Source organism: Trichogramma pretiosum, unplaced genomic scaffold (genome assembly GCF_000599845.2).
Source record: "Trichogramma pretiosum strain Unisexual culture from Peru unplaced genomic scaffold, Tpre_2.0 scaffold4, whole genome shotgun sequence".
NCBI classification, from domain to species: Eukaryota; Metazoa; Arthropoda; class Insecta; order Hymenoptera; family Trichogrammatidae; genus Trichogramma; species Trichogramma pretiosum.
Window position 1 is genome coordinate 1,441,459 of NW_019641688.1, and position 15,978 is coordinate 1,457,436.

The 15,978-nt window shown below is 46.2% G+C and overlaps 1 protein-coding gene across 7 annotated transcripts in view; it reads left to right on the top strand.

The window, feature by feature from the left end:
- The window catches only part of LOC106656221 (dystrophin, isoforms A/C/F/G/H), a 108,987-nt gene extending 93,252 nt beyond the window's left edge, over positions 1–15,735 (top strand). For 4 of the 7 annotated variants that reach the window (XM_023461643.1, XM_023461649.1, XM_023461646.1 and 1 more), the window contains 9 exons: positions 10,395–10,657; positions 10,782–10,949; positions 11,055–11,191; positions 11,262–11,552; positions 11,644–12,083; positions 12,382–13,023; positions 13,116–13,233; positions 13,589–13,687; positions 14,175–15,735. In XM_023461643.1, the coding sequence (XP_023317411.1) occupies positions 10,395–10,657; positions 10,782–10,949; positions 11,055–11,191; positions 11,262–11,552; positions 11,644–12,083; positions 12,382–13,023; positions 13,116–13,233; positions 13,589–13,687; positions 14,175–14,350 (2,334 nt within the window). In that variant the 3' untranslated portion in view covers positions 14,351–15,735. Of the gene's footprint in view, positions 1–10,394; positions 10,658–10,781; positions 10,950–11,054; positions 11,192–11,261; positions 11,553–11,643; positions 12,084–12,381; positions 13,024–13,115; positions 13,234–13,588; positions 13,688–13,960; positions 13,976–14,174 lie in introns of all 7 variants that reach the window. The other 3 variants (XM_023461647.1, XM_023461648.1, XM_023461645.1) reach the window with 3 other exon arrangements.
- The last annotated feature ends 243 nt before the right edge of the window (positions 15,736–15,978 follow it).

Genomic DNA, 15,978 nt, shown 5'->3' on the forward strand with positions numbered 1-15,978 from the left:
GAAGCTCTCCCGTGCCGAAGCTGCATCAGCAGAGTATCATTATTACCGACGAATTGGAGTAGCCGGGCCTCTCCGGCTCTCGTGTCTGCGTGCAGTGTGTGCCTGTGTGTACAGTGCACACTTATGTGCACACATGCGAGGAGTATCTCCGCGTGCATCGAAGCGAGTGGCTTGGCGAGATTGAGCTCTCGCGGCGCGGCCCCTCCCGGCTCTATAAATACGGCAGAACAAACGCCTCGTCAATTAGTTGATTGATCGCCGCGACGCTATTTGGTATATATTCGGCTACTTCTGCATTTCGATCTGTCTCAGCATTCTGCTAGTGTCGGTGAATAATAACTTTGCGATTGCTCACCGTTCGTTCCCTCTCTGTTCTACTTTAGTTTCGAAGAATTGCGTATACTTCGGTTTACTTTTTGTTTGTATTTTAATTTTTTACTCTTAAATTTATCTTAAAAAAATTGTATTGGCATTAGACGTATGATGCGTTACCCCCGGTAGAAATGCCCAACAGTAATAATGGCCTTATGATTAAAAAATTTCCATTAAAAATGATCCGAAAATTTCAATTAAATCATTTCAAAAAATTTAAACCAGTTTTCAACCACTTTAAGTACGTTCATACTATTTCAAGTCTCCGCCGCTAGATGGCGAGTACCTTTAGCTGTAAATCTGCAAGTGGCTAAGTCTTCTAATAATTCATAATAAAAAAACAGGCTAATTCACTCATTCACTTGATGATTGTGTCAATAGATTTGTACGAATGCGATTTTTCTTTTGACGCTGTTCGTGATGCCGTTGCCATACTCGCATTCCAGACACTTGTATCATATATATTGATGTAGATCGTGCCTCGAGCAAAGACGGCCGAATGCGTGCGAGCAAACACGACATTTCCTCCTTCTCCTCCTTTATGTACACGAACGCAACAAGCCTGTGTGCCAAATGTATAAAGATCTGCGTCCGAGTTTCTTTGTGCTCCGAGAAAGAGAGAGAGAGAGAGAGATCCCCCCTCCTCCGAGTCTTGCATTCGTGTATAAAGTTAAGCCAGATGCATGTATATGCTCGCATGCTCGTCGCTGCATGTGCGATTCAATAAACACGCTTGTACATACAGCCTATGCATTGCTACTCACTACATATAAGTCAGAGTGGTGCGGGCTAAGGCTTTGGCTGTCTCTCGGAGATTATTGCGATCGAGTGTTCGTGAGAACACGCAAGCACTAGCCGAGCCATGTCACGTTGTGATTCAGAGCTGCGCTAAAAAAATATTTCGTTTTGAACCCTCGCGTATACGCGATGCAGATCTTTTACACGTGATTTGTCCACACGCCAAGGGGATAAACTCGATAAAGTGCCTGTATTAAGGTCTACTATGCAATCGCATTTGAGCTAATTAATGGTCCTTCTCTGACAAACTCGTTAGATTTTGTTCTCCATCAATTAATTGCATGGACCAGTAACCGTTGCAGTATGTGTCTCTGCTGCCGCTGCTACTTTTTTTTTTAAATCCCTCTGACTTACAAAATCGATGATTAACGATGGAGATGTATGCAATTAAATTAAATGAACCGATCCCCCTTCCCTCATCAGGACTAATTGGCCACGTTGCTCCATTTGTTGCGCGAGATCTTGTCCGCCCTTGGTCATTGATTCGATGTAACCAGACAACGTTGTTAAAAAAAAAAGAATCGAGTATGTCTGCTTGAAGAATCGTTGATTAGCTCCCACCATAATTTCACCATAGAAATTAGCTCCGATCCCTTTGTTTTTAATATACGTTACGGTACTCGATTGCTATAAACTTCCGAGTTATTCGAACTAATATTTTTGTTGTGGTTTGACTCATTTCTGTACAAGTCGTAGGTGTGAGTATCAGTAATAATACACGGAAAAAAGCAACGAGATAAATATATCACTAGTTTGGGAGATGAGTGACATTTGTTTCTATTTTTATCAAAGCCAAACGTCAAGACCAACGGACCGATCGGTCTACTATAGACCAGTAAAAAAAATATTATGCTCTCGAGACTCGTCGGCGTGCGCGCATATAACCGACGGCGTAGCTGTGAAATTAGTAAATCTACGCGTCTATATAAACCGGCATCGAGTACGTATGTACATACGGGGGGTTACGCGCGCCGCGTTCCAGTCGGCTGATCGCTCCGATTTTTTCATTCCGCAGACGCACTCTGCAGCATCATTGTACAATCAAAGCCAATTCATGCTCACGATCGCGCTCCTCTCGCAGCCGAGGCTCTCCATTCACGAGTTCTAGCTCTTTCTCTCTCGCTCGCTCCGTTGTGCGTATAGTTCGGTATTTTCCACGTCAGCCCCGACGCCGGGGCGTGCTCGCGTGCGTAGAGCAGCGTAGTACGCGACACGCGTATCTCCGATAATAATGCACGCGCAGTCATGTGCACACTCGTGCGTATACACACAACCGAGGAGAAAAGAGTCGAGAGCTAGCTCGAGCGTTCGCGACGACGACGACGATGACGCTTTCCGGTAATATATAAATGTAACGCGTTCACGCGGTGCGACCGGAAGCGCCCGCCGCGCGCGCACCATGCCCGTCCGAGTCCATATTACGCGCACCTGTAATCGCGCGAGCACGACTCGAGCACGGAGCATAAACTGACTTGCGTGTTGTTTGCGTACGATGGAGTATGCCATACAGAAAGAGTGCTCCGTTTTTTTCATTCAGCTCAAGGGAGGAAGCTCGAAAAAGAGAAAAGAAAAAAGATCCTACGTCAAACGAGGAGCATTTATGAATCGATGAGCCACTGTGCATAAGAAACGAGTGTGGTCACCACACTTGCGCGTATTATATTATAGACGAGCGTGGGGCTGCGAAGCCCGTATAGTATGCAGTCTTGATAAACAGCAGCAGGTCCGCACGGGTGAGGAGGAGCAACTTCGAAGTCTAGCGTCGATTTTTTTTCCCGCGACATTTCAAGTATCCCGTTTATTCCATGAGAGACGACGGTCTGCTGCTGCTGCTAGCTGCTGCTCCATGAAATACGCTCAGCGTCATGGTAGTGTAAGCCCCTAACAGAGCAATTTATTCGTCGAAAGTAAAAGATGAGCTGTCGGTATAATGTTACAAACGCTCTACTGTGTGTATATATGTCATATACATTGCGCTCGTGTGTGTATATATGTGTACACAATATTATATACAAGTCGCTCTCTTCTTCCACCTCCTCTGCTTCTTCGTCTTCTTCTTCTTCGCCTACTTCTTCTTCTTATTCTGGAGCTGCTCTTTCCTTTATATGCATCGTGCTGGTCTCCGTGTATAGAGGCGCACATATTTACTCGGCACGGACGCACACTCGCGTACACACGAGAATGAGCGCGCCTCCATGCGCTGCTTGCGAGCGTCTCGTTGACACATACATATACCTACTCGGACTCGGAGCGACTGCCGCTGCTGCTGCTGCTCCACCGGAACGCATGAATGTAAGGAGGGGCCCTATAAGCCGTGTGTGTGTGTGTGTTCGTGTGTACGCGCCAACAAACTCCGTCGCTGGCGACTTCAGTTCACTCTCACTTGTCAGAGCGCGAGTACACTGCACAGCAGCAACAAGCAGCAGTAGACAGTAAACGAGACTCAAAAAACCAGCTGGTTTGTGTCGAGCTGTGTGCGGGGCGAGCTGCGCTCGAACGATCACGGACAGGCTCTTATTTTTATTTTTTGTTTTATTTTTGCCACTAATGCGGCAGCTTCTCGCTCTCTCAACGGTCCTGCCCGGTGAATCCAGTTTTCAGAGCGAATCTCGCGCGCGGGCTCGAATTAAAAAGTCATCGATGGCTCGAGCCGCCGTCGCCGTCACGTGCCGCTCTTGTTGGAGGCTTTTGCGGCCAAAGTGGCATTAGCCGCTGAGCCTATTGTATATAATATACACACGGCTTAGCTCGCCTGCTCGTCGTGAGTTATGATTTCCGACAAGGAGGCGACTCTTATTGTGCGTTAGCGCGACTGGCGCCGCTATTCTACTCTCGCTCTCTCGCTCTCCACGCGATTCCCTCGAGTGGCAAATGGCAATTCGCGCGTCTAAACAATGACACAAAATCTCGGCTTATATACAAATGTGCGTGCGTACCGGTGAAAACATGACGAATCGACGAGTGTGACAGTGTGCTCCGAATAGTGCAGCTACGACGAAAAAAATCTACACAAATGGAGCTGGTGAACGGTGGTGGTGGCATCGAGATGCTGTCGAGGCGCAGCATCCACATCAAGGACTATAATAGTTACGAGGACGACGATCAGGACGACGACAGTCTGAACAGGACCAACGAGACCGACGACGGCGAACTCAGGCTCGACCTGTCGATGGCCGAGCAGTTCTACTACGAAGTCATATCGTCCTTCCAAAAGGAAGAGGTAGATAGTCATAAAGCACTTATACACGTACATACATGCGCGCACGTGACAATATAAAACTGCAGAGTCGGCTTGCTCCTATAACGAGGCGCACAAAGCTCCCAACTCCATGCAAAGACCTTGATAATATGTGCGCGCAACGAGGTTTATATTTGGTGCAACGTGCTCTCTCGCGAGCGATCATGCCTCTGCGTATGCAGCTTAAGGTTATTCTTGGCTTGCAATGTGCAGCACGTCGGTCGTAGAGAGCGCGCGTGCAATAACAATCGCGAGTGCATTCGAGTACATATCGCGGATCATGTACCGAGTCTTCACACTCGAAATCCCACGTAATAAGTTTTTAACCGATCGTTGCGATGTACATCGACAATCGTAATCCTGGCCTCGAATATCGCTCGGAGGTTCGGTTGTCGAATTTTGACACACGGCCAAGCGATCGAAAGAGGCAATCTTGGCCGCGGCACCCATAACGCGAGTTGTATTGGCCTGTTCGAGCCAACAGTAGTAGGAGCAGCAGCGTGTGCGCAGCGAAAGGGCCCACCACGCCGACACGCGACGACCGAAGTACGAGAATACTCACTCACACACACACACACACACACACACACACACACACACACACACACACACACACGTATGCACATGCACATGCACAAGATATAAACAGATTCTGCGCGAAGGTGAACCAGTTGCGCGGCGAACCTGTATATAAATCTCACGCGCGCGATACACTCGGCACGGCGGCGATTATTTCTCTCTCTCGCATACAACGAAAATTGCTTCTGAGCGCGCGCGCGTTTATTATATTGCGACCGATTGACCGATGAGCATACTCGAGTGCTGCTGCTGCACGCGGTCGAGAGTAAGAGCCCTTGAAGATGATGCACGCCTCGCAATTTCGCGAATCAACTGAATCAGCGCGCGACTACCCTCCGTATACAGTTCACGTACAGCAATTTTCCCTTCTTCATCGGTCGTTCACTACTGCTCATACCTCGTGACCAACCTTCACCTTGCTGACGATCTTGATCGACTAGTTGGCTCGCGATGCGCTTTTCTCAGCCCGAAAATCTCGAGCTCACTCAAACTCGCATTTTCCAGCAATATAATTTGCTGCACACGTGCCAGCGCTAATGCTTCCAACTTTCAGCTACCATAAGTTCTTCTGACACCTTTTCATATCATATATCGCGGAGCAATTATTGCTCGTCTTCAAGGCCAGATCGGAGCCGCACATTAAAATACGGCACGCGTCGTTTGAAACATACATTACGGCTCGAGGCACTGCTTTCTCCCCTTCCCTCCCCGCCCAAATGCGGAGCGAAGACTTTTCAAGAGTCATGGTGAGCCCCCAAGGTCGATGCACGCGCGCGCTTACAAGGCTTGTAAGGCTTTTGCCCGGAGACAGATAACACAAGCGCGTCGGCGGCGTCGGTGTCTCTCTATGTGTACGGTTTCCGACTTGCGTGCTGCACACGATATCTCGGCGGAGTCTCTTGACCTTCCTCGGCGTCGAGGTTGCAGTGCGATCGGCTTACCTCGGCATCTGCAGGTTTTATCGCTTTTCTCTCTTCGAGTTCCAAGCGCGAATACTTGATATCGCGATCTGGTTGTGTTGGGCATCTGCTGCTGCTGCTGCTCGCTCTGCACAAGCTTTTCTCGAAGCAATAAGCGCCCTCGTGCGTGCAATGATTGGTCTAGTCGAGTTGATCGTTTAATAAACACGTTGCTCCAAATGTAATAACAAGCTCTATTTGAAAACTCGCAGCGTACGTACGTACACTTACAGTTACCGTATATACGAAGCTGTGTATACGTAGGTGGGGTTGCGCAGTGCACAGCGCTTTCGCAGAACCCAAAAAGCACGCTGAGTCAACGAACAATGGGAAACGGCTTGTGCTGCGCCAACAAAAGAGAGACTGCGCTACGTACGTACGTGCTCATACACAGAGAAAGAGCGAGAGAGAGAGAGCGTAGGTACATGTGGGTGCAGCGCGGCATAATCTTGGGACTCTGTCTCTCTCTCGCTCTTGCTCTCTTGCTCTCAGCTCGGAATAAAAGGCTAAATCAAACGAGAAGCTCGTTCTTTCCAATGTTATCCGATCCTTGACCGACGACGACGACTCTGCGGATTCAGCGAATTTTTTTTTCCATTAGAATGTAAGCGCGCGCGCGCGCGGCACCTATCGCGTGGTATATAATATACATTGCGTACTACATATACGCTGCCTCTGCGTAGTGTGCACAATTTGTAAGTTATTTTGACTCGGGTGGTGGTGGTGGTTGAGTGCGGCCGCGATATCGAGTTCGTCTCTCTATACACACGCAGTAGGTATATACGCGCTAAATGAATTAACAGCGCAGGCCGCATCTCAAATTTACACCCGTGTGTCGACACGATTGCAGCAGCGGCAGCAACGCAGCAACGCACTTCTATGCCCGCACATAAAGATCTCTCCGCGTATTGTATATTATGTGACTCGCGCTGCTGCTGCTGTACCGCTGCCTGCGCATGTGTGCACTGTGCAGCCCAAGCCGGCGCAGCAGCACTCAACGGCAGCAGCTCCTGGTCCAGCGCGTGGCGCACGTATATTGATTTTAAAAACCAAAGCAGCGTCGCGAGGCCTAATTTAAATGAGAGCACCTCGTAACGCGACGATATACAGGTATATCGTCACTTCATCGTGTAGCCTTTAAAACCCTCAGGCTCCCCACCTGCTGTCATTTTTACTGCTGCTACTTGTTCGTGTATAAAATATATCCGAAGCTCGCTTGATTTACACACGCAAGTCCCATCGCGATCAACCGTGTGCACTTATACTTACTACTGCTATATGTCAGGAGCTGCATCGGCTTTTATCTCTTTCGACACGGGGATCGTGTGGAAGAATGTCGCAAGCTGCTCGCATTAATGCGCTGACGGCGAAATACCATGGCGAGTACTAACAGTAGTACGCGCTATAATACACGCGTGCACATAGCAGCAGTAGAGGCACGAGCGCCGGAGCTGCTGTAAGCTGCACGCGTGCGCGGGAGGTCTTCGTGCGGCCTCGTCGTATACATATAGCAGGCAGGCGACACGCCAGCGAATTTTCACCCGCAGTCGACGCACACAACGCACACGAACGAGCCCGAGAACGGAGGAGAATATTCGACAGCGCGCCGCGGCGCTGCACATAGAAGTCAGTGACCTCGCGCGCGCCAGTCTTGGAAATTCCACGCCGTTTCAGCTGCGCTGAGTTGATCAAAAAAATTATCCGCGCCGCACACAGCGACACGCGAGTCGCACGGCAGAGGACGGTGCTCTTATAAGCAGGAGATAGAGACAGCGAGACTTTGACAGAGATCTGCACTCGCCCATGTAATTAATAGAGCGAGACTGCGGCAGCAAGTCCCGACGTAACCCGAGCAGCAGCCTCGAGGCCTTCCTAGGCACGGATGCGTGCAAGCTCGCGGAAAGCAAAATATAGCGTAGACGCGTTCTATTGATGCTCCTCTTGCCTACTGTGGCTCCGAAATTTTCGAGTGCGGAAAAATATGCGTCACAGCAGCTAAAAGCTGTTTGCACACGTGCGTCAGTTGGTGACGTTTTTTCTGCATTAGCGCGCGCGCGCACCGCTATTTGTCAAACGCGCTGCAGCAATAAAAACGTCGATTTCAAGCTCCATCAAAGGCCATTATACGCGTACACATATAGAACGCGACGAAAAGAAGCGACGAAGCTCGCGGCGATGATTCGCTCGTTCGCGCCAATGGCTCAACACGATTACGGTTGGGTGCGAACACGACGAGTAGGAGGAAGAGGGGAACAGTCGAGGTTCAATCGGAATCCAATTATTAAAGCACCTCGAGATAGACTATCCGGTCAAAAATTCCGTCAGCTGCAATCTACGCTCGAGCGAAAGATTCACTTTTCGTTCTCTCTCTTTTTTTTATCACGCAGCAGCAGCAGCAGCAGCTGCGTAGTAGCACATGCCCCGGGAGTAAGATTGAAGGTCCGGTTCCAGTTGTTCGGACAAAAGCTTTAATTAAAACAAAAAGAGGCTGCAAGCTCGCGTAGTCCCGGCTAGGCTCTCTCTCTCTCTCTCTGAAATACGCAAGCTTTGCCTGTAAACTCGGCAAAAGAGAATGCGTTAGCTTTGTGAGTACTCTGCTATGGGCAGTGGTAGCAGCAGCAGTAGCAGTAGCAAAAGAGCTACATTGCCTATAACGGCCTTGCTGCTGCTGCTGCTGTTGCTGCTATACATGTGTTCGTGAACGCACGATTCTGCTTGATCCGCGGCATAGGCTCGTGCCTTTGTGGCGCTCTCTGGGCTCTAAGTAAACCATGTACACAGTTCAGTGTTCAAATAGCTGCTGCATCTATGTATTCGTTACGCTTTTATAGCATTTCGATGTCAAAAAAAGAAAGAACCGGATCCGTGATTTTTTCCTCCTCTATGGTTATCCTTTACTTTTGCTCACGTTGTCCGTTGATTCAACGGTATAGAGCTTCCGAGTGAAACCGCAAAAAATGAGCCTCCTCTCGATGACTACAAGCCACCTCTTTTGCATATATATGGGTAGAGCTTGCATACGCGTCTAACTTTAAACTTGACTTGAAACAGCTTGTAACGTACAAATTTTCAGCTTGCTTACTTGCTTGGGCGCCGGGCAATATATCTCAAACATCTCTCTCGAGCAATTGGCACTCTCGACGCGCTCCAAAGAGAACTGCACGCGCGCGCTCATTTATTGACTCGAGTAAGTAGAGTTGGCCCGCTGCAGGCTTAATCTTCTTGGCCCAGCTAACGAACAGCTTATAAACGAGAGGCAAGGCTAGGCGCGAACGCCGCCCACGCGTATACTCATTAGGCAAGAGAGAGAGAGAGAGGCGCGCACACGAGGACCGGAGCGAGCAGCATTTATACAAACATACAGTGCAGTTCACAGAGCGAGAGAAATGAGACGGCGCGCGGTCGGTTGGTATGGGAAAGCAAGCTGCCGCTGCTGCTGGCCCCTGATGCAAGCAGAGATATTCTATTTAGATAGTTGAGTGCTTGACAAACGCTTCCCCTGCGCTGCCGACTCTCTTTCTGTTAGATAGATACCTCTATATAGCTGATGCATGCTAACAGAGCAGCTCTATACGCACGCCTCGTGGTGTGCAGCTCAGTATTATACGCGCGTATACGTGCCTACGCGCGACGACGAGACGTGTACGTACATACACTCTATACTCGGCGGCAGCAGCAGCAGTGCTCTCGGCTCTTCGTGCGATTCTTATCTCGCTTCCTCGCGCTCGGCTGAGTTGCTCCGCTTCTTCTTCTACTACTATATGGCGCACACAATTTATGCCGCGAATCGTGCGCTGCAACAACGACGCCTCACTTATACGCCTCGAGGCAGGTATATCGAGAGCCGCGCGAGCAGCACACGCCTGCAGCTGGTTCTTGCGCCAAAGCTTCGAGCGAACTCATTTAAGATGCCGCGATTCGATGATCCTTCGATTATATTTGACTTGTAAAAGAGAGACGTGCGTGACTGACAATAAGGAGGCAGCCGATAGAGTGTCTGTCCCATTCCTCTTTCGAAGCTCGCTTGCGTAGTTATGTCCCATGTGCGCTCGTGTTGCTGCAAAACTGCTTTTAATACCGATTAAAACCATCGTATCGTGGTCTATCCTGCTAAAAAAATAGTACCCGTTGGTCATACGGCTGTGCCCATTGAACGATTTATTTTTTTGAAGTATCCCGAAGCCAGAGTAATTTTCATACTGGCCTTTTAATATTTTTCCTGAAATGTGTGACTTGAAATTCTTCATGAATCCCCTCTGTTTTACTACTGTTTCGAAGACCTCGTGGAAAGCATTCTGTTAAAATCTAAACGACCGCGATGAGGAGTTTTTATTTTCACCCCAACATTTGCGGGATCCTCTTATTGTTTATATGTCATTTCATCCGATTATCTCGACTACTGGACACTGTGCCTTATCCGACTAAAATGTCGTCTCTCGTTTTTGCAGAAACTATGCGTGTACCAAAAATCCTTGGAGGAGCTGTCGTCGAGATTAGCTGGCGCGGAGGCTATTCAGAGCGGCTGGCAAGTGGCCAGCCAGAAGGGCCAGGAGTCGGCCGAGCAGCTGGAGCAACTGCAAAAGTTCGGCGAGCGGCTGAATCCGATTCAGAGGCTCATCGAGGAAGCCAACGAGCAAGCGAGCGCCTTTGTCTCGTCCAACGTCATTGTGTCGCACGCTCTGCTCGCCAAGCTCGACGATCTCAACGCAAGGTACGTCGTCGCGACAGACCGAGAGAAGCCTCCCTCTATCTCTCTACTTTTTTTTGTCTTCGTGGTCTGTATAGCGACAAATCAAAATTGAGCCTTTGTTTTATTTATTTTTTTTATTTTTTAGGTGGAAGGCACTGCAAGCGGCTGTAGACGAGCGCTACAAGCAGCTCACTGGGCTTGGCAAGGACGTCAACGGCAAGCCGGCCAGTCAGTTGCTGGCTTTTCTGGCCAACAGCGTCGAGCCCCCATGGGAGAGAGCTCTCACGCCCGCCAAAGTGCCTTACTACATCAAGTAAGCATCGAAAGACCGTTTAAACTTACCAATCGATCTCTGCATATATAAGTTTGATTACTGATTGACTGACACTATTTGTTTTTTTTTTTTTGCCTTTTTCAGTCATCAAACGGAAACGACGCACTGGGACCACCCAAACATGATCGAACTCATGGCTTCGCTGGCCGATTTGAACGAGGTCCGTTTCTCCGCCTACAGAACGGCTATGAAACTGAGGACGGTGCAAAAGCGCCTTGGCAGTAAGTTTTTCTTTTTCTGCATGGATAAGTCGATAAGCGAACCCTCTAACGTATAATGCACCTGTTTCAGTGGACATGCTGTCTCTGTCGACGGCGCTCGAGCAGTTCGACTCGCACGGTCTGCGCGCCCAGAACGACAAACTCATCGACATCCCGGACATGGTGACGGTTCTCGGGGACATTTACGAGCGCATGGCTGCCGATAATCCCAACCAGATCTCTGCGGCTCTCTGTGTTGATCTAGCCATCAACTGGCTGCTCAACGTCTACGATAGTCAACGTACTGGACAGATACGCGTCTTGTCCTTCAAAGTCGGATTGGTGCTTCTCTGCAAGGGCCACCTCGAAGAAAAGTACAGATGTGAGTTCTCGTTTCATTGGCTTTTGTTCCTTTCATTTTAAATTGCCAGTGCCTTTTGTTACCGTGTACATTTTCTCCTCTTTCTGCGCAGATTTGTTCCGGCTCATAGCCGATCCGAACCGTCTCGTCGATCAGCGTAAGCTCGGCCTGCTACTTCACGATTGCATTCAAGTACCGCGGCAACTTGGTGAAGTGGCGGCTTTTGGTGGCTCCAATATCGAGCCATCCGTTCGCAGCTGCTTTGAGAAGGCTGGTAAGGACAAGAACGACATCGAAGCCCAGCACTTTTTGACCTGGCTTCAGCAAGAGCCACAGTCGATGGTTTGGCTGCCGGTACTACATAGGCTCGCAGCCGCCGAGAACGCCAAGCATCAGGCCAAGTGCAATATCTGCAAAGAGTATCCCATCGTTGGATTCCGCTACAGATGTCTAAAATGCTTCAACTTTGACATGTGTCAAAACTGCTTTTTCTCCGGCAAAAAAGCTAAGAACCATAAGCTCACACATCCGATGCAAGAATACTGCACAGCGGTTCGTAATTTGCTATATACATACATGATCCATATCTACAAAGAGAAAAATTTTTCAGAGTCTTTCGACGCGATTAATGTGAAAAACAGCCGAATTATTCTCCGCGAAATTATTTCGATATATCTTAATACTAGTGTAAATTCGACAGAATGCCAACTTATTGTGGCACAAGATCGGAGAAAAAGTACATAACGAATGCTTCGGTTTTTTTCACAAGGGTCCGACCTGAGAAATCACAGCCCATTTTTCTCCATGTACAAATATTATTCATTACTTTAAATGTTGTTTTCATTCACAGACTACTTCGGGTGAGGATGTTCGAGACTTTACTCGTGCCCTGCGCAACAAGTTCAAGTCGAAACGCTACTTCAAAAAACATCCACGCGTCGGTTACCTGCCGGTACAGACGGTGCTCGAGGGCGACGCTTTGGAGAGCCCGGCACCTTCACCCCAACACAGTTCGCTCAGTCAAGACATGCACTCGCGCTTGGAAATATACGCCTCGCGCTTAGCTGAGGTCGAGCTGTCGCGCACACGAAGCAATTCAACGCCCGACAGCGATGACGAGCACCAGCTCATCGCTCATTATTGCCAGAGCCTCAATGGTACCGATGGCCTCAATGCTCCACGCAGTCCCGTACAGGTGATGGCAGCCATCGACGCCGAGCAGAGAGAGGAGCTCGAGGCTATGATTCGTGAACTTGAAGAGGAAAACGCCACTCTGCAAGCCGAATACGAGCGACTGCGCTCAAAGCAGACTCCCGGCTCGACGCCGGAAGATGGAACACATAGTGGTAGATTGACCGACTGTGATATGATTGCTGAAGCTAAAATGTTGAGGCAACATAAAGGACGTCTAGAAGCTCGTATGCAAATCCTTGAAGACCATAATCGTCAACTCGAAGCACAGCTTCAAAGACTCAGAGAGCTACTACGTGAGGTAAGATACCTATAATATGTACTTAATTAATTTAAAAATTTTTTTCAACCTCGCATCAAAAGACTTTAAATTTTTTTCAAATTAATTTGCAGCAACCAAATAGTGAATCACCTTCAAAAACTGGAACTTTGCAGACGCGCAGCGTAACTGCTTCACAACTGGCAACCGATTCACCAGCTAAAATGAATGGCCATTATCATGATTCTTCGGGTACGTCCATAAATATTCTTTACTTATTCCTCATTATCCATAATAAACTTACTTGCCATCAATCCCATCTAAATTGGACATATAATTCTCATTAACAACATTAACAATTGGTTTATCATCTTCATTGTTATGTATCAAGTGAAATACGCAAGACAAACGATAACTTTTTCTGCTCGTTATAATTTTGGAAATTTTAATAACAAAGTGAACATTTGTCTTGTTATTTCAAAATCATTTTGGTGTGTCTGAAGTACCTAAAAATATCCTCATAACATTTTCCTTTCTATCCTCCCCCTATCTTTCTCACAATGTGAATTCGCGCTCATTTCGATCATGGTCTGCGGGCCGCTTGTAGGTGGTGGTAGTAATGGAATAGCAGACGGTGGCCGGGTCAACAGCTTAGAGAGACCGCCTCCTCCCCCTCACAACGTCAACAATCTCTTGCATATGGCAGGTTTGTGGCTGGTTTTCTTTCATTTCCATTTTACATTATTAATCATTAATACGTTTGATGTACATTTTTTGAACGAGTCATTTATTTTATTTCTTCATAAAAGTGTGTACAGATGTGTATCATATTCAATCAGTGCACCTTTTGAATTTCAAACAGTCTTGTTCAAATGATCCTTTCACTAATATTAATAACTGCAAATCCTAACACTTTAATTTTTCGGCACAAATTACACAAAATTCTGAACTATTTTCATGCATACTCTGCCTCTAATAGGATGGATGTAAAAAGGTGAGCATATATAAAATGGTGTACATTTCATTATTGTTTGCTTATAACATGCTTTGCAGCTTATATATTGTTGCATTTGACTAATTTTTCACTTAATCATAATGATTATTTGTTCCGTTTATAATTTTAATTATTAGAGGTAAATAAATTCTTGAACAATTTTTACTGATTATATATTTAACTTCATGACTGTTAACAGAAGATTTGAGCAAAGCCGTTGGCAAATTGGTGACATTCATGACTGAAGAAAGTGCGACCGAAACAAATGGAGAGGATTCAGAACAAGATCGTAGCAATAGTCAGGAGTCGCATCAGTCTTCTCAGCAACAAGAACAAGAGGAAAAATCTCCACCACCACCAGTTTTCAAACCGTAATATTCGATCGAGACGCAATTGAGAAAGAAAATTTTTTATCAATTTTCACTGCGCACGTGAAAGTGATGAAATGAAATCAATATTGAGATTGCATTTATACATGTAGCACAAAGCAAAGGCACGAGCAGAGATGATGCATTTGTATATCATTATATAAAATAATTAAGCGTCACATTGCTAAACTAATTATACGTAAAGCTATTCTTCATATTGACCAAGAGGGGATAAGTCTGGTTTTTATCGCATATCAATGAAAGGAACAAGAACTAGTTTTTAAATCTAGCTTGTGCATTCATTTTAGTAACCGATAAAACTCGATCCATTAAGTTGCATACGCGAAATGTAAACAGGGTCTACATAAAAGTATGGTTGACAGCGAAAGACTAAAAATTTTGTTGTTTCTTTTTTTACCTGAATCACGCCATATCACAGGAGATTTTAAGGATTTGACAATAGTCGAGGTGTAGGAAGTATTTAGTTGCTCTTTAATTGGTGTCATGTTTCAACTGCAAGAGGCAGAACTGGATCTGAAAAATATCGATGCTATTTCAAAGATGATGCTTTCTCAGTATATATGCAAAAAGCGCGAAGAATAACAAAGCCGAGTGCAAACGCGAGAATGGCATTGATCTTTGAAGCTTACATATATTGTATATCTCGTCATATCATTGCCAAAAAAGAAAATTTAGAATACGCTAAATGAAAATTGTTTTAAATTGTTATTAATGTAATAATCGGAAAACGAACGAAATCTATTGTTATATGCCTGCTATATATATATAAAGTGTATTAGACAATTATGAAATTTACGAAATGTGAAAGTTGACATGGATAAAAATAACTACACATACATGTTAACATAACGAAAGGAACGAAAAATCCTAATATTATTATTACACATGTATACAATGCATGCAAAATGGTAAAGAATGAACTCTGAATTAAATTACATACTCTCGTAGGCTATATAGAAAAAGAATGGCATTCACGTTGTTCCCCAGATACCCGCAAAACCTCGTTACCTCTTTTCATTCCTCTGCAACAGCTTCAAGCCACATTTATCTTTTAATTCAAGTACTTATCTATTTACCGAAAAAAATGAATAACAAAAAAGTGCAAGCTCGCGCACATTCAGTGCTCGGAGTAGTCAGAGACCAAATTTGAAAAATTAAGAAGCTCCTCCAGCACGTGATTGCATATTTTATCTTCTATCGAGGACTACCTCCTGTGAATTTTTCTAGATTTTTTTAACCGAAGGTATTTAACGTATGACCACTAGCCAATTTGGCTACTTGGTTTTGTGACTTACGTTCTACTAATGAACGAACGTTGATTAAATAAATATACGTATGTTTAAAAATATCAATAAACAATAATAAAAACAAGTTCATGTCTGTTATTTCATTTTCCCCGTTGGACTTTTACCACGCTTAGTTAATACTAGGAAGAATCTAAAATATTAAATAGCAGCTCTTGACAGCTAAATTGAGAATAGCTACAGGATGAGCAGCGATGACACATTGAGCGTGCATACGCAATTTTACACCACGCATAAAATCCAAGCATAGGTACGTATAAATGGATGTAGCGTCGACGGTAAATGAATCAGTTATCAGTCGATCTACAGA